Source organism: Eleginops maclovinus, chromosome 9 (genome assembly GCF_036324505.1).
Source record: "Eleginops maclovinus isolate JMC-PN-2008 ecotype Puerto Natales chromosome 9, JC_Emac_rtc_rv5, whole genome shotgun sequence".
NCBI lineage: Eukaryota > Metazoa > Chordata > Actinopteri > Perciformes > Eleginopidae > Eleginops > Eleginops maclovinus.
The window spans coordinates 35,754-58,709 of record NC_086357.1 but is presented as its reverse complement, the minus strand read 5'-3'; the positions used below and the strand labels follow the sequence as shown (position 1 = coordinate 58,709).

The 22,956-nt window shown below is 43.6% G+C and overlaps 1 protein-coding gene across 1 annotated transcript in view; it reads right to left on the bottom strand.

The window, feature by feature from the left end:
* nrd1b (nardilysin b (N-arginine dibasic convertase)) overlaps positions 1-22,956 on the bottom strand; it is an 88,701-nt gene that overhangs the window by 47,799 nt on the left and 17,946 nt on the right. Inside the window, exons 3-16 of the mRNA XM_063891681.1 lie at positions 21,877-22,150; positions 21,389-21,470; positions 21,106-21,259; positions 8,578-8,651; positions 8,287-8,382; positions 8,030-8,152; positions 6,940-6,997; positions 6,662-6,735; positions 6,336-6,405; positions 5,762-5,839; positions 5,547-5,667; positions 5,377-5,435; positions 4,850-4,904; positions 4,260-4,364 (exon numbers count right to left, since the gene is read on the bottom strand). Of these exons, the coding sequence (XP_063747751.1) occupies positions 4,260-4,364; positions 4,850-4,904; positions 5,377-5,435; positions 5,547-5,667; positions 5,762-5,839; positions 6,336-6,405; positions 6,662-6,735; positions 6,940-6,997; positions 8,030-8,152; positions 8,287-8,382; positions 8,578-8,651; positions 21,106-21,259; positions 21,389-21,470; positions 21,877-22,150 (1,423 nt within the window). The remainder of the gene's footprint in view (positions 1-4,259; positions 4,365-4,849; positions 4,905-5,376; positions 5,436-5,546; positions 5,668-5,761; positions 5,840-6,335; positions 6,406-6,661; positions 6,736-6,939; positions 6,998-8,029; positions 8,153-8,286; positions 8,383-8,577; positions 8,652-21,105; positions 21,260-21,388; positions 21,471-21,876; positions 22,151-22,956) is intronic.

Here is a 22,956-nt window from a genome sequence, read left to right as displayed (position 1 = left end):
TTGAAGTCTACAAACGGCTGCAAAAGAGAATCCACAATGTTCGATCACCGAAGAAAAGCCAGGGTGGCACTCCTGCAAGGGGGAAGAGAAAACTGAAATATATGGATGCCGATGACACTGATGATTCCACCACATCTACCATTCTTCTTTCGGCAAGCCCCAACAGCAGCACCCCTAGCACCCCTGAGGTCCTCACTCCGCCCTCCACACTCCCTGAGGTCCACACCCCATCAACAAGCACTCCAGTGAAAGAGGCAGCTGTTGGTAAGTGTATTGGATTTCACATTTTCATTTAGCCTTACAAGCAAATTGTATTTACTCTATTTCGGATTAGTAAAACCAGACCCTCTCGAAATGAATGGGGAAACATGACTAATAGACTTATAGATAATTATCAGTTGCGAGAAGTTGATTATACTGATGTGTATAACCGGGATAACGGCCATACTGCTGTTACGAACTGTCCTCATTTATTTATTTCTTCAGCGCTCTGTCTCCTCTTATACAAATTGTCTCATGATGGCTATGGTTATAAAAGGGGGACTCTGTTGGTAGGTTGCCCCAATGGGTTATCTTTCTAGCCTACCGTGCAAGAAACACTGTCCGAACAAAAAAACGACATGTTTTCAGTTCTGACAAGTCAAAGGCAGCCGGAGTTATCTTCTGTGCCGCCACTGATTGAGATTATAAATGTAATGATGTGATGTTTTAATCCCTATTTAAATTTAGGACACGACAGTAGGATGGCTCAGGCAAGGCACTACAGACATCTCCAAGGGATGTGCCGGAAGAATAAACAAAACCAAGACGATGTGTCACAGCTCCTTGACCTTGAATTTGAGGGAAGACGGCAGTTCATCGATTCGGAGACCCTCAAGGAAGCCGACAGACCTGGCAAAATCCTTGAGGCCTACTCGTGCTTCAAGAACATAGACCATGTAAGTACACTCACTACTCAGAATTAAGGGAAGAATGTACCCGTCAGCCTTTATCCTTGTATTTTAAGAAAAACACTAGTTGTATTAATCCCCTTTTTTTGCAATATAATGCCAAGGTTCTTGAGGAGCTGAGGCGAATAGTGGCAAAGGACAACGCACATTTTGTGAAAGAGCTGAAGGAGCGCTGGGCAGACTACACAACCAAACTTTCCTTTTATGGTGTCTATAAGAAGGTCCTGAAGCCACCGGTGGGACCTCCTGCTGGTAAGGTTTTGCAATCCTTCTGAAATTACAATTGCAAATTGCACTATTTGTTGTTTCACTGAGTAGCTCCAATTACTCTGTCTAACTAAGTAACTCAATTCTCACTCTCTCTCTGTCTCTATGTAGATGAGCAAGCCATTGACCTGATCATCTCCCTGCCAGTTATGTTCCCTTCTGGTTATCCCGCACCAAAGAAGATGTCATCTCCATCAGAGGCACTCATTCATGTTCTGCAGGTGAACCAACTTAATTACATAACCTTCTGCAAGATAAAATATCTTTAACATTTGGCAGGTTTGAGCCTCACTCTTGACTACACCATCAAAGTGTCCTTGAGCTAAAGTTTTATCTTGTGTTGATGTTCAGCCCACAGAGGCCCCAGACGTTTATCTTAGAAGACGGCCACTAGCCACACCGTTCATCCTGGTAGGAGAGGAGGACTGCTTCCTCTGCGCCGGAAATGCCCCTGTTGCGTCCTTTGGAAGGAGCAGTCTTGCGGAGTCGGTCCTGTATATCATGGCGTACTACTACGCATTTCACATGACATACCCAAAATGTGTGTCATCGGTTCTGTTATTCCTTCAGACTGAGGTCTTAGGTGATGCTATTCATGAGAGAGACCAAACAACAGCTTTTAAACGTGCCAAAGCCGACTGGCAGGCCTTTCTTATGTAGGGTGTATTAGAGATGCACATTGTCTGAATAGTTAAATATGTCATGTGAAATGCGTAGTAGTACGCCATGACAACAGTTGTGTGTGACAATATGCCCTGACAAAATAATGTGCTGCACATTTTATTTCCTGTTGCATAAGGGCAACAGTTTTTTTTTTTTTTGTTCATTAAAGGCTGCTTGTCAAGCTGATAAAAGATGAATAAAACAAAATGTTTTGAAGTTTTTGTCAAGTGTATTTTTCTCATACATTTACTACACCTAAACAAGAAATTAATTCTAGTTAAGAAAATAAGTATTCTAGCTAAGAAAATCAGACTAATTTTAAGCCTTTAAATGAGCTGGTATCAAGTACATTTGCCTTGTTTTTAAGCCTCTTGTATGCTTGTTTTGAGCAATTATTGGTAAGAGGACATTTGATTCTAAGCAATAATGACTAATAAATGAGAAGAAATTGCTTGAAATAAGAGAAAAAATCATAACAAGTAAAAGAAAAAAATAGATTTTTATACTTGATATAAGTTTTTTGTATGCTCACTACTTGGATATTATTTTCTTGTTTTAAGAAATCTTACCAAGTCCCATTTGCTTGCTGCACTGGCAGATTATTTTACTCAAAATAAGCAATTTTTCACCTAAAACACTATATATTTTTCTTATTTTTTAGAGGGCATTTTTTGCAGTGTGACTACCGCCCAGTTGCACTCACCTCCATCATCATGAAGTGCTTTGAGCGGTTAGTCAAAACTTTTATCACCTCCTCCCTCCCTGACTCACTGGACCCCCTGCAGTTTGCCTACAGAGCAAACAGGTCCACGGATGATGCCATCTCCCTCACCCTCCACACTGCCCTCTCCCACCTGGACCGGAGGAACACTTATGTGAGAATGCTGTTCATTGACTACAGTTCAGCATTCAACACCATTGTGCCCTCCAAGCTCATCATTAAGCTCAGGGACCTTGGGCTCAACAGCGCCCTCTGTGACTGGATCATGAGCTTCCTAACGGGCAGATCCAAGGCAGTGCGGATGGGGAACATCACATCCTCCACCTTGACCCTCAACACCGGAGCCCCTCAGGGTTGTGTGCTCAGCCCTATCCTCTACTCCCTGTTCACGCACGACTGCGTGGCCACACACAGCTCCAACACCATCATCAAGTTTGCTGACGACACGACCGTCATCGGCCTGATCACAGATGGCGACGAGACGGCGTACAGAGAGGAGGTCAGAGCCCTGTCATCTTGGTGCCAGGACAACAAACTCCATCTCAACGTCAGCAAAACAAAGGAGCTGATTGTGGACTATAGGAAGAGGCAGAGAGAAGCACACACACCCATCACCATCGACGGGACTCCTGTGGAGAGAGTCAGCAGCTTCAGGTTCCTCGGGGTAAACATCAGTGAGGACCTGACATGGACACATCACACCAGGGTCATATCCAAGACAGCTCGACAGCGGCTCTTCCTCCGCAGGCTGCGGAAGTTCAACATGGACTCCAGGATACTCTGCAACTTCTATAGGTGCACCATTGAGAGTATCCTGACTGGCTGCATCACGGCCTGGTATGGCAGTTGCACCGCCCTCAACCGTAAGACTCTACAGAGGGTGGTGAAAACTGCTCAGCACATCACCAGGACGAAGCTGCCAGCTATGGAGGACCTCTACACCCAACGGTGTAGGAAGAAGGCCGGTAGGATATTAAAGGACCCCCATCACCCCAGCAACAATCTGTTCTGTCTGCTGCCGTCTGGCAGACGGTACCAAGACCACCAGACTCAGAGAGAGTTTTATACCACAGGCTATAAGACTGCTGAACTCCTGAGCTCTGTGAATGTCTACTCACATCTGTTTATAGTACACACATATATACATATCTGCCATACATATCTGTTTATAGTACACATATCTATATATTATACATATCTGCCATATACCTCTGTTATACATAATATATGCATCTGTCCATACCTCCTCATTCAACAGTGTAAAGTATTTAAATACTTTCAATGTATTCCACATATGTATATATTTCACATCCTCAAATCTTTATTGTTGTTATTGTAATTGCACTATTTTATTTATCTTATTTGCACCATGTATGTTGAGTTGTTGAAGGAGCATGGGACATAAGATTTTCATTGCCAACATATACGTTGTATATGCTGTGCATATGACCAATAAACCTTGAAACCTTGAAACCTTGAAACCTTGAAACCTTGAAACCTTGAGACCTTGAAACCTTGGTGACCCAAAAGATTATCTTTTTATCTAAACAGTTATTATCACTTTATATACTTTTTTTGTTAATCTGGCAAGCATGTGGTTATATGTGAATGTTGATTGTTTTACTTTTTCCCTTACTAACTGATTACGTCCTGGTTACCTCCTGGTCAAACTCAAACATGAGCTGGTCTCCAGTCAGGAAGTCCTCTTTGGGAAACAGCTGCATGTTCTCACAGATGTTCTCCACAAAATCGATGGGGTCTGTCTGTCGGTTCAGAAACAACCAGAGACAACATCAAATTACTAATCACAACATCAAATAGTTTTCTCCGTAACATATATTAATGTATATAAAAAAAGGTGCAGAGTTGTCATTTCTTTGTTGCCTTAATTATTGGCTTAATAATAGCAGACATATTATTGATTAGTTATTTATTATTATGATTATTATTATCCTGGGTTAAAAGCATGTTCTGTTTTTAAATTTAAACAAACGTAGAGTAAGGGAGTATTCCATCTCTAATATTAGTGATGATTGACAGGTATAAAATTAATAATGGCTATCCTTTCCATCATCATAACTACTATCGTAGTTTTAACAATAATAAAAAATAATTATTTCCTGGAAACTAAACATGTTAATGTGGAGAACAGCTGATACAACTAATCTGCTGACAGAACTGTTATTTGTCTGTAGGCACATTCATTTACCCAGAGTTGTTTGTACAGTGTGTGTTTGTGCAGCAGTACCTGCTCCTGATAGTGGAACTCGTTGGCTTCTATCTTCTGAATTTCCTCATAGATCCTTGAACAAAGTAAATAATAAGAGACCACATCAGTATTATCATTTTCTCTTTTATTATTTATGGGTATGTCTTTGAGTTAAATTAGTTTTTTTTATTGTATTCTATAAACTAGGAATGGCTGCCATACATGTAGAGATAAAGATTTAAGAAAAATTTGGTCTTAGTCTCTTAATTTTTTCCGGAGTTGTATATAGGCATAAAATAAAGTTAATGTTGACTTTCTAGAGTTGCTTGTCTACTTAAAAGGGGCTGGTCATAGTTATATGCCAATTCATCTATCATTTCATTAAAAAATTATTTATTGTGTCATCTTATAGATTTTTAAAAATTCTTATATTTATGTAAAGGTTGTTTCCAGATATATTTTCATAACAACAAATGAACTGTAAGTTTATGTTTATAAAAAAAATAAAGTTTGTTTCTGCAGAGTGAATCATGGAACCAAAAACATCTGTGCATGTGAAGCCTGACCTCTTCTGGGGCCCGAGAGTTTGGAGCATCTTTAGGTACTGGAAGACAAAATGGACAACCTGCACAGAGACAAATACTAACCCTAAGCAAACTACATCTTATTATATTTTTTGATTAACTATTTAAACAGCCAAGGTTGACCAGTACATGTTGCTGTACGGGGTGTTGACCTGGTAGAAGTTCTGGTAGCCCTGGTTAGTCAGGGTGATGGACATGGAGAAGATGGAGTAGGTGGTGTTCTGGTCGAAACCTGTCTCGCTGTTTCCTCCAAACAGAGCCATGGCCCAGCACCTGAATACACACACAATGACAAAACACAATGAGACTTGTGCAAGCATTTACCATTTATTAGCAATTTCTAATCAGTCATTTCTTTATGTCTCACTTCTTCCTGAGCAGAGACAGGATGCTGCCTGTTCCTTCATGTCCGATCAGCCAGGAGATGTAGTGAAGAGGCTTCACCCTGCAAAATAAAACCATTTATGAATTATAATCTGATTGGAGAGATAATATGCCCTACACCAGCCTGCAATATCATTAACAGTAGGGGTGAGAACATTAATTTAAGACTGCACTGAAGTACAACTTTGATATACTAATTTGTTCCTGACTTCAGCAATTAACTTTCAAAAATGCAGTATACAGTACAATTATATATGGAGAATCATCTTTTTCTTACTGAACTAAAGGACAAGATTAATACTTATTATTCCATACAAAATAAAAAAGGAAAAACAAATCCAACAACATTAAGACAAGTGATATACATTAAGACAAAATGATAAATTAAGATGGAGAATAAGATTGAAAGAAGAGATGTAAGAGGTCCTGTTTAGCAGCACATTGGGTCCAGTGTTAATCCTGCTTTTTCTGAACAACATTTTAAAAAACCTGCCTCTGCACATCTTTGTACATTTTCTTTGGTCAGTGTTTTATGCTAGTAGTAAATGCTGACGCACCTGTAGTGTTTCCCCTGTGGTGGTACGGCCCAGCTGATGTTCAGAGCATGAACCTTCCTCACAGGGACCACTGCAACACACGTGTATGTATTAATATGTTTTACATTTTAAAATTAGACCAACAATTATTTTGATTTCATCTTAGACAAATATAAATAACAAAACAGCTGTTATAGGTTAGTCAGCATCAATGCTCCCAAAAGGGCAGTTTCTTCTTATACCATATTAACATATTTATATTTAACAATAACATATACAAATATACATATACCTTGGGATTCTAGACTGTGTACGATAACATGCATATAATGCCACTACTTTCTGACCTCTGTAGAGTTTGTTGAAGGCTGGAGTGTCAAATGGCTGCAGGAGGTCAGAGAAGTCCGCTTTGAGTTCACCACTAAATACAAGAAAAAAAAAAAAAGACAAATACGTTTCTTTTCATTTACAAAAATCTAATTCAATTACAGACTTCAGTTGTTGCAACTAAGACGTAACGTCCGCATAGTGGGACGTTTCTGAAACAATGTGGTGAACATTACAAATATCTTGTGCACTGAATTGTTTTATACACGATAACTACAAGTAGTTGTAGTACACTCACTTGTTGGGAACTTTGCTGAAGATTTCTCTCACCCACTGCTCCAGAGTGTCTAGAGTTTCTAAACAACAAAGTACACAGTAACTGAAACCTTATTTTCACCTCTGATGGTTTAACTCTTAAAGCTGGATGTCAACATTTTGATTTAGGTTACTAAACGAAAAGTTATGTTATGTTGCTACCTGTCACCGGGAGGAGAGATGGAGAAGAGAAAGGAGAGGAAGAGATAGAAGAGGAAACTAGAAAGGAGATGTGATGCACTTTTACAAAGTGTAATGCTAATGAGATTTTTTACCATAAGGTATCTTCAAGTAATGTAACCTAAGAGGTTTTAGATCTTTTGAGGTTATGTTTGAGAAAAACCATATGGTGTGATGTTTAAGATAAAGTGTTTTATGACTGCAGGAAGAGATAAACAAGTTTCCTGGGGCCTTTTACAACATCATATGAAGGAGAACATCTAATGGGTCTATTATTTGGTTCGATCTACTGGCCTAGATGTATGTATGTGATGCTTTGGAGAAACCCTATAAGAAGCTGTGTGCAGCTAACTTCTGAGTTCTTATCCCCTAAGAGGAATGCACACATTTAAGACCTTTGGAAGATGGAAATACGAAACATTATCTGTAGTGTATTGGTTTCCTTACTCATCACTTCTCTAGAAAGCAGATGATTTTAAGTTGTGTCGAAAGAGAGGAGGAAAGGAATCTTGTGAGGAGGAGGAGGAGGAGGAGGAGGAGGAGGGGCAAAGAGAAAAGGAAAAGAAAGTTCAGGAAACAGGAGAAAACAGGAGGAAGAGGAGAAAATAAGATAGGATTCAAGACAGGTGGAGGAGGAAAAGGAGGAAGAGGAGAGAAGGAATAGAAAGGAGAGGAAACAAATGAAAAGATGAGGAGGAGGAGGAGGAGGAGGAGGAGGAGGAGGAAAGAAGATAGGAATCAAGAGAGGTGGGGGGGAGGCACAATGAAAAAGGAGAGGAGGAGGTAAGAATTAAGGGAGGAGAGGAGGAGGAAAATGAAGGGGAGGATAATGAGACAGGAAATAGGAGAGTGAAAAGAAGAGAGGAGGGGGTGGAGCAGGAGTGTGCGATTACCTTTGGACTGCACAGTTAGCGTCATGTAATGAGCAGAGTAATATCTCCTCCAGAAGTCTCTGAGCCTCTGGTAGGTGTTGATCTGCTCCTCTTTGGGCTCGTGCTTCAAAGTCTGAGCGTTACCTGAAAGAAAATCAAACCACTTCTTCACAGCCCCATCAACTCAGAAACATCACTTTTTAAAACCTTAAAAGACACGAAGAGGATTTAGTAGAAACATTTTGAGCGCTTTAAAAAAGCATGTGTGTTATTTTTACCCCAGAAGAACTTTCCCATAGGGTGTCCCGGTTTAGCAAGACTCCCAAACAGCATCTCCTTCCGATGAGAGTCAGAAGGCCTTGCTAACTGGTACTCTTGAGACAGGAAATGAAAAAAGTGACATGAATGAAGAAAAAACTAAAAAATAGTGTGACTCGAGCAGAAAGTCTGAACCGTAGTTCACAGTAGAACATGTGGAGCATAACGGTTATAAAAACTAACGTAAGGCAAATTAAAGGGGCACTAGTTCATTTTTAAGATGTTAAGAGTATCTGAGAGTGTCAACTTACCACTGTCCACAGCCTCCACCTCTCTGTCGATGGCATCTTCTATCATCAGAGGACAGATAAAGAACTGAGCCCACCTGGAAGAAACACACAATAAATGTAAACTCAGGAGGAAATGGAGAGATACTGTAAAGCAGTGTTCCTCAACTGGTGGATCGCGACCCAAAAGTGTTTTGAGTGGGTCGCAGATAAGCAAGTGAAAAAAAAATTCAGAATTTCTAATGCTGCGCATGCAGTAGCAGTTCTACAGGAAATGTCGGAGGCCAGAAAACTGCCATCTGGTAGTGATCATCTTCTCAATAAAACATCTTTGCTGATGCTTTTCGTGTCTTCTGGCCAATCAGAATCAAGATCATGGCATGTTGCTGCAAGTCCCATTGGGGAATAACTTTGTAGTAGAACTACTCTTTATTCATCCATGTCATTTATCTTTTTTTTTTAAATGATAATAACGAAAAAATGTTTCTGCTATTTTTGACCCACAGAACAGTGGGGGCTATCTACTGTTATCCACAGCTTTAAGTAATTCACAAAGCTTCTCCTCTCCTCTCTGTGAGGAGCAGCAGCTTCAGCTGTCAGAACAAAGTAACAAAAGATAAATGGCCTTAAATATTATTAAATATGCCATGTAATAAATGTATTTATTTTCTTCTCAGAGTGTAGCAGAATGCGTAGTTTACATGTTAGTATTTAAAAAAATCTCAGGGGTTGGGTTTTCAACTTGTGATGACCATCACCAGTTTCAACTCTTTTTTTGTATTCGTCATGTACATTGCTGCTTCGGACTGCGTTCGTCTGATTAGTGAGTCCTCAGTGTGCCTATTGAGCCAGGCTGAGCGGTGTGGGTCAAAGTCCAGGCTGCCCCTCTCTCACTGTGAAAATGAACGTGTGCTGTGAAAACTACACTGTGCATGCTCAGAGTACTTTTCTATTCAGTGTGTGCGGCAAAAAAACAACAACAAAAAACACGAGTGGGGCAACGCGCTCTCATCCCCACTACAACGTCATCTCACATTCCAGCGCTGATTGGCTAGTGCGAGTGCCCGGGAAGTGTAGCTGAGAAGAGGAGAAGAGAGAGCTGACAGAATACGTCGCCAGCAAGGGGCAAGCTCCGGGGCTGAGCAGTGAAACACATAGGGAAATGCCAAAAACTGCAGTTCAGCGAATGGCCGCGTGGCCTGGCTCCAAAACAGAGCAATTTACATAGACCCCACAATCTCAAAATGCCAATTTTTACAGCAGAAATAAACATGTTTACAGCATGGTACAAAAATTGCTTTTGGTCTCTATAGCTAATTTCCCTATTCATGACAACTGTGAGGAGGGTGAATTTCTATATAACTCTCCTGTTTTAATTATATTAAGGGAAAACATTTTTGTTTGTGCTATTAAGGCTTTTAAGTTATTCAAAAATAAATGTTCTGACCCGTGACGTCACGCAGCCCACCCCCACGTCCAAATCTCTCCAAACTACTCGCTATCGTTTGTGCTGGTTTGTGCTGTCAAAACAAACATTTGTGCTTTTATGGTTTTAACGTTTTTACAGCCTATTTTTCACATGCGGTAAAAGCCGACAGCTGTACAAAGAAGGCGCACCTCTGTCGGCCACTCTTTGTGCGGGCTCCCGGCAGGGCCAGTCCTGCGCTAAAATGCCGGTTCAGCATCGAGAAACCACAAGCCCCACCCAGGAACTTTTACTGGGGCTAACGGCGTACCTACCCTCGACCAGGTACTCCGTTAGACCCAATAAAAGTTCCGGGAGTATGTCTTTCAGGGCTGGTTCCTGCAGTGGAGACACGCACCAACGGCCCCGGGCCCGTAAAATTACCCGGAACTTCCTGCAGTGGAAACGGCCTAATTGCTGTTTTTTATTTATTAAAATTACACTGATTAGAGGCCTACTTTTCATGGGGAAAACCAAATAACTACTATAGGCTACTCTAACCGATGCTATCCGGATATCCAATTTAGCGCATTTGGCTATGTTATTAACAGATCTTTGGTTTCCGACCAGATCATTTTGCGACCAGATCAATAAGCAGTAGCAGTCTTGGGCATGGGTGAAGCAGGCAGCCGCCCGGGCAGGCATTCCGTGGGGGGCGGCACCAGCAAGCGCTTGAAAAAAAAAAGTCATCTGGGCCGCAAAGTGGTTTTCTATCTATCATATCACTGTGTGGGGAATTGGCAAATTGGCGCCCCCTGCATCTGCAGGCGCCGTGCACAGAAGCTGTGTGAGAAGGGGAAAGGGTAGGGGGCGTGGTTGACAGTTCACATCTGGGTCTCCCAAATGGAACGGACAAGGGGGGGAACGGTGGATCCACTGTATAGAGCAATGTCACTGTCACACCTCGACTTTCTTCCAAATAACGCACATTTCATTCATAATATTATAATTACAGGCCTATAATTCCTACACGTTTTTGTTTGTCTGAATGGTGTGCATTGATTGATTCTTGAAAAGTAAGTTTGTCTTTCAGTTACATTACATTGTTATAATAAAAAAATTGCTGAAAAAATAAACCACTTTTTTTGTTGTCTCGTGGCAGCAGCTCCGGTTTGGAGAAGCTGACTCGCCAGCACGCCATCAAGCTCTCTCCACCTGGCGGTCTTTCGGTAGAGGAGTGTAGTTTGGCTGTGGGTGCTGTGGTGGGATATGGCAGGGTGAAATCTGCCTCACGGATGAACAGTGCTGTGGTCATTTTCTTAGACAGCACTGAGAAGTGGGATGGTGATTAAAGGGACGCTGCTACCCGTGCTACCCCTTGCAACTCCTGCGAAAAAAGTAGTAATATCGAACGTACCCCAGTTTCTGCAAAATGAGTTGTTGTGGTTTGTTACTGGACTTCTGTGCTAGTCATGGATTGGCCATAACAAACACCATGTTCGAACATAAGGATGCTCATAAGTGTACGTGGTACCAGAGCACCCTAGGCAGAAGGTCCATGATCGATTTTGTTATCGTATCATCGGACCTGAGGCCGCATGTTTTGGACACTCGGGTGAAGAGAGGGGCGGAGTTGTCAACTGATCACCATCTGGTGGTGAGTTGGGTCGAGTGGCGGGGGAAGCCTCTGGACAGACCTGGCAAGCCCAAACGTGTAGTGCGGGTGAACTGGGAACGTCTGGAGGAGTCCCAACTCCAGGAGGCCTTCAACTCACACCTCCGGCGGAGCTTTTCAGGCATCCCTGTGGAGGCTGGGGACATTGAACCAGAGTGGGCGATGTTCAAAGCCTCTATTGCCGAAGCTGCGGCAGGGAGCTGTGGTCTCAACGTCTTAGGTGCCTCAAGGGGCGGTAACCCTCGAACCTCGTGGTGGACACCGGTGGTTAGGGAAGCCGTCCGACTGAAGAAGGAGGCCTTCCGGGATATGTTATCCCTGGGTACTCCTGACGCAGTTGCAAGGTATCGACAGGCCCGAAGGGCAGCAGCCTCAGCCGTGGCCGACGCAAAGCAGCGGGTGTGGGAGAAGTTCGGAGAAGCCATGGAGAAGGACTTTCGGTCGGCACCAAAGTTGTTCTGGAAAACCGTCCGACACCTCAGGAGGGGGAAGCAGGGTACCATCCAAGCTGTGTACAGTAAGGATGGGGCGCTGTTGACCTCAACTGATAGTGTGTTAGGGAGGTGGAAGGAACACTTTGAGGAACTCCTGAATCCGACAACTCCTCACTCTATGTTAGAGGCGGAGCTGGAGTATGAAGGGGGATCAATTCCAATCTCACGGGGGGAAGTCACTGAGGTAGTTAAACAGCTCCACAGTGGCAAAGCCCCGGGGGTGGATGAGATCCGCCCAGAAATGCTGAAGGCTCTGGGTGTTGAGGGACTGTCATGGTTGACACGTCTCGTCAACATTGCGTGGAAGTTGGAAACAGTACCGAAGGAGTGGCAGACCGGGGTGGTGGTTCCTCTCTTTAAAAAGGGGGATCAGAGGGTGTGTGCCAATTACAGAGGCATCACATTACTCAGCCTCCCCGGGAAAGTTTACTCTAAGGTGCTGGAAAGGAGGGTCCGGCCGATTGTCGAACCTCAGATTGAAGAGGAACAATGCGGTTTTCGTCCTGGTCGTGGAACGACGGACCAGCTTTTCACTCTCGCAAGGATCCTGGAGGGGGCCTGGGAGTACGCTCATCCGGTCTACATGTGCTTTGTGGATTTGGAGAAGGCGTAAGACCGGGTTCCCAGGGAGATACTGTGGGAGGTGCTGCGGGAGTATGGAGTGAGGGGGTCTTTGCTCAGGGCCATTAAATCTCTGTACTCCCAAAGCGAGAGCTGTGTCCGGGTCCTCGGCAGCACGTCGGACCAATTTCCGGTGAGGGTTGGCCTCCGCCAGGGCTGCGCTTTGTCACCAATCCTGTTTGTGATATTCATGGACAGGATTTCGAGGCGTAGTCGTGGGGGAGGGGGTTTGCAGTTCGGTGGGCTAAGGATTGCACCACTGCTTTTTGCAGATGATGTAGTCCTAATGGCTTCATCGGTCTGTGACCTTCAGCACTCACTGGATCGGTTCGCGGCCGAGTGTGAAGCGGCTGGGATGAGGATCAGCACCTCCAAATCTGAGGCCATGGTTCTCAGCAGGAAACCGATGGATTGTCCACTACAGGTAGGGAATGAAGCCTTACCCCAAGTGAAGGAGTTCAAGTATCTCGGGGTCTTGTTCTCGAGTGAGGGAACAATGGAGCGTGAGATGGGCCGGAGAATCGGAGCAGCGGGAGCGGTACTGCAGTCGCTTTACCGCACCGTTATGACGAAAAGAGAGCTGAGCCAGAAGGCAAAGCTCTCTGTCTACCGGGCCATCTTCGTTCCTACCCTCACCTATGGTCATGAAGGGTGGGTCATGACCGAAAGAACGAGATCGCGGATACAAGCGGCCGAAATGGGACTTCTCCGCAGGGTGGCTGGCATCTCCCTTAGGGATAAGGTGAGAAGTTCAGTCATCCGGGAGGGACTCGGAGTAGAACCGCTGCTCCTTCGCGTTGAAAGGAGCCAGTTGAGGTGGTTCGGGCACCTAGTGAGGATGCCACCTAGGCGCCTCCCTAGGGAGGTGTTCCAGGCACGTCCAGCTGGGAAGAGACCGAGGGGTAGACCTAGGACCAGGTGGAGGGATTATATCTCTTCCCTGGCCTGGGAGCGCCTTGGAATCCCCCAGTCAGAGCTGGTTGATGTGGCCAGGGAAAGGAAAGTTTGGGGCTCTCTGCTGGAGCTGTTACCTCCGCGACCCTGACGGAAAAGCGGGAGAAGATGGATGGATGGATGGAGTTGTTGGAGAGAGATTTGGCTCAGCACGGGCAGCTTGTGTCTCCAATAAAAATGATTCCCCTCGGCTGCAAGTCTCCGCACCTTAAGCACGTGGTTTCTTTCAGGAGAAAGGTGCTTATGATCCTAAAGAAGGATGAGGGCGAACTCAACTTGACTCTTCGTTTTTGTATTGACGATTTTGCCTACACTGTTCATGTCAGGTCCGATACTCTGAGATGTTTTGGATTTGGAGCTAAGGGACATCTGAGTCGCGCGTGCCCGGGGGGAGTGGGTGACAGTCTGGCTGCGAGTCCGGCTGCTGCTGCTGCTGCTGCTGCTCCGGCGGCGGGTCCGTCTGCTGCTGCTCTTGCGGCGGGGGGGGGCCGCCTGCCGTTGGGCAGTGGCGGTGCCTCCTGTTGTTGCGGCGGTGGCGGTGCCGCCTGTCGTTGCGGCAGTGGTGGTGGCACCTGTCGCTGCCGCTTGTCGCTGTGTGGGGGGGGCTGGGCACGCTGAGGAGGTGGCAGGGCCGGCTGTCTAGGAGTGAGGAGTATCTGTTCCTGGGGTGCTGCACAGAAAACCCTGTGCTGGACAGGAACCACCGGGAACCGCATGCTGCTTCTAAGAGTGCTTTAATGCAGTACTTCTGGGTGCACCCTAGGGACAATCTGTGGTCTCTAGCCAGACTGGACCGAGTGTACTGTTTTAATCACCACATTAATATAAGCAGGAGCTACTCCATTAGTCCTGTTGGTTTCTCTGAACTGATAATCATTTTAAAACAGTCTTCACATTTTTTGGGCAAAACTACCATAATTGTAAGAGTGAGTACAGTAGTCTTCAGCAGTGGTGGGATGTGGGGAAAGTCAAAATCAACAGCTTTGCCTGCAGTACACTCTCAATGTCACCAAGGACATGGCTAGATCTCTGAGGGCTCTGGAGAGGGAAGTGGTGGAGCTGCAGGGATTGGCAGACTCCACAGGAGAGTGAGAACATGTTGAGGTTTTCAAAAGTAAAAATTCAGCTCTATCCGACCTGCTGGGGTTTTCTGCTCAGGGTGCTCTGGTCAGATCCCGGTTTCAGAACATCGTAAAAATGGATGCTCCCTCACACTTTTTTTTCGGTCTCGAGCGCAAGCATGGTCAGAGGAGGCTGATCCACTCCCTGCGGTAAGACCCTGGGCAGCTGCTTGAGGAGTCGGCGGACATTCAGCAGTGTGCTGTCAGTTTTTATAGGGAGCTATACAGGTCAGATTTTCAGGCAGAACCAGAAGCGGCGCTGTCCTTCTGTGAGGGCCTTCTTAAGGTCCCTGAAGGGGACAGCGCAGACCTGGAAGCTGAACTCTCTGCCAAGGAGTTGCAGGAGGCCATGCAGAGTGGGAAGGTTCCTGGCATAGACGGCCTGCCTGCAGACTTCTATAAGGTTTTCTGGCCTGTTATGGATGGCGACCTGCTGAGTGTCCTCAGGGATTGTCTCAGTAAGGGGAGGTTGCCTCTGAGCTGCAGGAGGGCTGTGCTCACTCTCCTCTCCAAGAAAGGAGACCTGCAGGAGATTAAGAACTGGCATCTGTATCCCTTCTCTGTACCGACTAAAAACAGATTTCAAAAGTGTTGGCGACGAGGATGAAGAAAGTGATGGAGCATGTCATTCATGTAGACCAGACATACTGTGTACCCAGCAGGTTGATAAATGACAATGTTACTCTGATTCGAGATGTTTTGGACCTCTTAGGGTCATTGTGCTGTGAGCTTGGTCTGATTTCTCTAGACCAGCGGTTCCCAACCTTTTCCGACTAAGGGCCCACTTAAGAATAAAAAGAAATTCCGCGGCCCTCATTCAACCATAAGCAATACGGAGGCTGAATAAAGTTCTCAAATTACTTTTTATTTCATTTATAAAAGGAGCTGCCCATCAGTAATAAACAGAAACAAGAAACTAAAAAGTGAGGGGCTGTCTGCAATAGGCAAATAATAGCTATTTCATTTAGAAATTGAGAAAGGCATTCTTATACCTAACAATTCCACATTCATTACACGCATCAGATGTAGTGAGGTAAATCACACATACAATGGTGTAGAAAAAACCGAAACATCAAAACAAGCCAAAACAAGTGCATTAAATTAATAGGCCTAAAAAAATGCTGTAAATGCAGCATGTAGGCTCTGCCAGGAGCAAGAGATCACTTTGCGTCGGGCTCCCTGATCAGCCTGTTGGGTGTTCTTTTCCCCATAATGACCACCTTGCTGCACATTATCCCTTACTTATACACTACGGATGTTTTTTTTTTATTACCAAAACCGACCAATCAGGTGCATTATCAAGGTGGTCCCGCGGGAAAGTTCCTACCATCAACTTTCAATTTAAGTTTAAAAATATATATATTTTTTTTTATGTTTTGCAAATTATTTGGCGGCCCATTTGCAATGCCTTCACGGCCCACTAGGGGGCCACAGACCACAGGTTGGCAACCGCTGCTCTAGACCAAGAAAAGGCTTTTGACCGAGTTGAGCACCAATACTTGTGGCAGACGCTGGAGGCTTTTGGGTTCGGCTCTGGTCTGATAGCCAAGATCCAGGTTTTGTACAGGGACATTGAGAGTGTACTGAAGATTAACGGTAATTGATGTGCTCCTTTTAAAGCCGAGAGAGGAGTCAGACAGGGCTGCTCTTTGTCCGGGATGCTGTACTCCCTGGCCATCACATTTGATACCTTTTAAGACCTTTTTTAAGCACCTTTCCATACATTTTAAGACCTCATTGCCACTTTGAGTTCTAACAGGTTACATTGACGACACACTTTACCTCACATTTACTATAGGCTATAAAGTATTGATTGTAAGATAGCACAACTCAACAGTTTGTGATAAATCCTTATCATAATTCAGATAGAACAAATTATGTGATGCTCGGCTCTTCCGTGTCCCAAAATTGGGACCCAAGATACCTAGCCCACACACAGCCATCATCCCAATAACAAACGAGGACGTCCATCTGTTTTTTCTTGTTGGCTTGATTAAGGCTCTTGTCAAACATCAGCACAAACAGCCCAGCCTTATTGAGGTTATTAACAAGCTGTTCTTTAAAGTAAGGGGACTATGTACCCTGTTTCGTCTATTCCGCACCCAAACTTCTTGGCTATTTCTGAATCTGACATAGCTTGGAAAAGATCGGAAATCCCTTCATTGGAGTTGATGGATTGGTGTTTTATCACGGTGTTGAGGCACCACAGAACCTCTGCCCGCAGCATTGGAGTGGCCCCAAGCATCACTCGGAGGTTAGAAGCGGTGGCTGTAGTAGCTTCAGCGATGGTGGGTAGGGGCGGTGATGTTGCGCAGAAGTGCGCAATTGCGACCTGCTGTCTGCGCCCCACAGCGGCTTTGTGGCTAGCACTTAGTATGTGGGACCGGACAGCTTTGATCCCCATCGAAGATACACTGATCACCTTCCGACACATGTAGCAGTAGGCCTCGCGGTTATTCCCAGCGACAGGTCTCAGCCATGGTTCAAACTCCTTCTCTTCCAACCATTTGGACGCAAATTTACATTTCCCCATAACTCTCAACTGGCGTAAACGAACCTTTGCGCGCTATCAAGCAGCAGTCAGTCAGTGAGCGCGCGATGTCCTGTTCAGATGACGTCAAATCCAACGGGATGCCATAAATAAACTACACAATATTACACTACACACCTATGCAATGATTATATTCAGGCAAACTTTAGAATACAACCTCTTTGGACAATTATATACGGAGAATCGATAAGAAACGGAATCGATAAGCAGAATCGGAATCGGAATCGGAATTGATAAATTTCGAACGATACCCAACCCTATGTATAGCCCTATCATTTGATACACAAAAATGCACATAGTAATCTGGTTCCAGCTTCTCCAATGTGAGTATTTCTCTGGTTTATATGATTGGTAAAACTGAATAACTTTGTGTTTTAAGTACACATTCTGGGACGTTGCAATTGTCAGTTGTGTTTTTTCCAATTTATGACAATTTATGTACCAAATCAATAAATGAATAATAAAATTAACAAGGAATTGACAAGTCAAATATTATTTAGATTATTTGGAACGTATACAAAATCAATCCCCCTCTCCAGGGACCAAGTAATTCTGATTATGAAGATGTCCCTGACTAAACCTAACTCAGAAATACACCTGCAGTCGCCTCGTCCTATGTGTTCTCCAGTGTTTCCAATCAAGGGACTGCTGATCTAAAAACAGCTACAGAAACAATGTGGCTACAGAGTGGACATTGGCTGTTGGAAGGAAGTGAAGTGCTGATGTTGATCTTTATTGAACCGGTGACCTTCCATCAGAGAGCCAAATGGGCATTGAAAAGCTACCTTCAACATAATGTACAATCACCCAGTTATATAACAATCTTGGTTCTCTTTACCAGCCTATGACCCAGCATTGTAGAAACATTTAAAAAATCCCAGAAATATTGAAACTGCTATTCATGCATTCATCACCAGTAGGTTGGATTACTTAATTCCCTCCTCCCTGGCATCAGTTAAACATCTCTCCCACCTCCAGCTCATCCAAAATGCTGCTGCTAGGATTTTAACTCACACTAGAAATGATGATCACATCACACCGATCCTGGCTTCCCTGCACTGGCTACCAGTTGCTTTTAGAATCGGGTTTAAGACTCCCTACCCTGAGATCATGCAGGGCCTTCTAAGGCAGTGTTTCCCAACCTTTTTTGAGCCATGGCACATATTTCACGTTAGAAAAATCCCACGGCACACCACCAAATAAAAATGTCACAAAAAGTTTATATAATGAAATATAATGAAAATGTAGTCTCATTTTACTTACTCAATGTGAAACCTGGGCTTGTTTAGTTGAACACAAATCTGATATTCTTGCAGGAATTGATGAAAGGCAAACGAAGATCTTCCTCAACAGCTCTGAGTCTCTCTCTTTTCTTAGTCTTTAAAGTAGTCATGCTTGAAAAGCCCAGCTCACACAGATAGGTGGTGGAGAAAGGGAGAAGAGCTGAAATTGCTTTGTTTCCCAGAATAGGAAACTCCTTGGCAGCAGTCAGCCAAAAACTGTCCAAAGGTAGATCAGCAAAGCTCAGCTTTAGACCACGATTCTGTCTCAGTTCAGTTATTTCTTCCTGCTCCTGCAATGTCATGTCCCTTCCAACTGCAGTTGAGCTATATGGGTTCCTCACCCAGTCAAGGCAATCAGTGGAAAGTGAAGGGAAATAAAATGACAACCTCTGCTCAAGACTTTGCAGATGTTTACCTATTGTCTCACACAGTGCAGCACTGTTGACACTCGGCCATTTCTCTTGCCATTTCTGTGTGTTTTGGAACATTTCAAGATTGGCACTGTCCACATGTTGTTTCCAGAGCAGCACCTTTGAACGAAATCCCTGTATTTTATCTGTACTTGTGAGCAGGTTTTCATTTCGGCCTTGCATTCGTGTGTTCAGGTCATTCAGATGTTGAAATATATCTGCCAGATATGCTAGTCTTGCACACCACTCATCACTTGAGAGCAACTTAGCGTCATCATACTTCTCATTTGTCAAAAACACTTTAAGTTCCTCCCGCAGCTCATACACACGAGCTAAAATTTTGCCACGGGACAGCCACCGGACCTCCATGTGCAGCAATAACACTTTATGCTCCGCTCCCATTTCCTCACACAATGATGCGAACATGCGGCTTTTCACAGGTCTCGTTTTCACAAAATGTATCATGCGCACAACATCTCCCAGTACAGGAACTAGGTCTTCTGGCAATGTTTTGGCAACGAATGCTTCCCGGTGCAGAAAACAATGCGTCGCGATGACATCTGGATGTTGTTCTTTCACCCTGTTAACAAATCCTTTGGTGCGCCCGACCATGGCAGCTGCTCCATCGGTGCACACACTTACGCAGTCTTGCCACTTCAGTCCTCCTTGTTCAATGTACTCTGACACAACTCGAAAAATTTCTTCTCCTGTTGTTCTTTCTGGCAATTCCTTGCAAAACAGAAACTGTTCTCTGATGGTGTCTCCGTCTACAAAGCGCACATTTGCCATAAGTTGCGCATGTCCACTGATATCCGTAGATTCATCAAGTTGTAATGCAAATTTAGCACTGATGCGCAACTTTTCCAAAACTATCTTTTCAATGTCTGCAGACATGTCTTGAATACGTCTGGAAATTGTACTATTTGAAAGAGGGACTTGGGCTAATTCTTTAACGGCGCCAGGGCCGAGCATCTCTTGCAAGATAATTTTGCATGCAGGCATTATTAATGTCTCTGCCACGGTGTGTGGTTGTTTTGATTTGGCGATGAGTTCAGCAACTTGGTAGCTAGCTTTAAGAGCTTTTTCACCCGTCTTGGTGGTTTTCCTCAATAACGCTGCCTGTTTCCAGGTCTGTTCACGCAGTTTAACAAAATAGTCTGTATTCTTGTTTTGAAGTGACGGGTGTTTTGTCTCTAAATGGCGTTTGAGTTTACTTGGAACCATGGCACTGTTGGACAACTTTTCCCCGCACACCAGGCATAGCGGAGTTGGAGCACTTGGTTCCCCGGTAAAGGTAAATCCAAAGGCAAGATAACTTTCACTGTACTGTCTTGGGCTCACCTTTTTTGTTTTCTTCTGACCAGTACTCGTGCCAGGGCTTTCATCTGGGTCGGAATTTTCTTCAGGACCCAGGTCAGATTGAGTACTTTTTCTTTTCAAATATTTATCCATAGTTATCACCTGCACTGTCTCACTCGAAGCATGGCTATGAACTTCCGGCTGCTGCGGGACATATCACTCTTCTTCTTTGTATTTTTTAAGACCGTTGGCAACCAAACCAGCAACAACTAGCATTACCGTCACGACATATCGCTCTGATACACTGCCCTCTATTGGAAGAGCATCGAATTGTTTTGCTGTCACTACATGCCGCTCACTTAGAACCAATCAGGTGAAATTGGATAATTTTCCACGGCACACCTGATGATTTGTCACGGCACACTAGTGTGCCGCGGCACAGTGGTTGGGAAACACTGTTCTAAGGCACAGGTAGAAACTCAAAGGAGACAGAGCCTTTGCTGTTATGGCTCCTGGACTTTGGCGCCACCTGCCTAAGGAGATCAGGGTTGCAAACTCTGTCTGATTATTTAAATTTCTTTGAAAAACCTACTTTTAGAACGGCCTGTTTATGTAAAGCAGTTGTAACTCAGTTTGAAAGGTGCTATATAGATAAAGTTAATTATTATTAAGTTTTTGTTATTTCGACAAACCCATACAATTAGGTCACAGACGAGGTGATTCTCTGATCCAGCCTCACCTGTCAAGTGCCTCTCTGAAATATTTTCTCTGCACGTCGAACTGGAAGATGGTTCTCTCGCAGTCAGTGGAGGCATTGTCGCTTCCGCCATGCTTCTTCAGAAAAGCATCGAAGCCATTCTCCGCTGGGTATTTGTCACTGCCCATAAACACCACTGAACATCAGAGAGTAGGAAATAAAAAGGTCAAGCAGAAATCAGGAGAAGAGAATTTTAGCCACAGGAATACAACTATTTTCTTGTGTTTCTAAGACACTATCAGGATGCAACATTAAATAGACTTACTGTGCTCCAGGAAGTGAGCGAGGCCAGGCAGATCTTCTGGGTCACTGAAGCTCCCGACACTGATGCACAGAGCAGCTGCAGCCTGGAAACAAATATATACAATTTTCAACTTGTATCCAATAATTTAACACTTTTCAGGTGGAATACTGTACAATATTTTAAAGCTAAATTCCCTACAAACCTTTTGCTAACAGTATCCACTGACAAGCAATACAAATGACATCATAACTTTCATTACTCAGCTATACTTTCAAAAATTCATCACACATTTGTAGTTTAATTTATAGGGGACTACTTTAAATGGTGGATTAATCCACATTTGGTGCTTTAATAAGTTATCAGGCAGCAGATATACGCATAAGATTTGTTAACAAGAAAACCACTGTATAACATCTGCAGGCTTTTGTGATTTGTTTTAATCCAATAATATTGAATTAAATCCTAAATATATATTAAATAAGTACATTCAGTGATAGAAACCCCCCCACCTGCTTCTCAGAGATCCATTTCTTCTTCTTCTCTGCATTCTCCTCGTCCAGCTCCTCAAAGTCACTGTCCTGCTCCTCTTCTTTGTCTTCCTCCTCATCTTCCTCTGAGCCCTCACCAGAATCATCTTCTTCCAAACCTTTGCATTCTTCCTCCTCACCCTCCACATCTTCTATCTTCCCGTTGACCTTGCCATATTCACCTCCTTTTTTCCGGTTCTCTCCACTGAAGTCAGATATAAGGAGTACTCGGAGGCCGTTGTTTAGCTCAATGTATCTGAAAAGAGTGGGAGAAGATTTTGAACACAAAGCTTACAATGTTTTTAGCAGAAAAAACTTAATGTAGTAGCTGTAAAGACAAAAGTTGCTTTGTGTAGTTACGATAGCTTATAATACATTAATTTAGCACTTACTATCTTATGCACATCATTTGCATCCCGGAATTTGTTTTAAACACTGGTTCAAGAGGAACCAGTATTGATCTAATCTGTAAGTTAGGGTAACAAATATAGAGCCTCTTATCAGTAGATATCCAGCACCTCACAGTTTAAAAACCTCTGATCCAGACCACAGAAAATATTTATTTGTGGCCAGAGTTATGTTCACACCATCATATTACAAAAGAACAAATGCTGTAAACTTGATGACATATGGACAGACAGAAAAACGTATGGAAACCCGCCACAAAAGAAAAATGAAATAATCCTGTAAGTCATAATTATGACTTACTATTTCAATATTAGGACTTGCTATTTCATTATTTCGTCTTACTATCTCCTTATTATGACTTACTATCTTATTATTAGGACTAACTATCTCATTACTATGACTTACTATCTCATAATTATGACTTACTATCTCATTATTATGATATGCTATCTCATTATTTTGACTTACTATCTCATTATTTTGACTTACTATCTCATTATTATGACTTACTATCTCATCATTTTTACTTACTATCTCATTATTATGACTTACTATCTCCTAATCTTGACTATCTCATTATTATGACTTACTATCTCATAATTTTGACTCACTATCTCATTATTATGACTTAAGCCGACCACCAGCAAGTCAAAG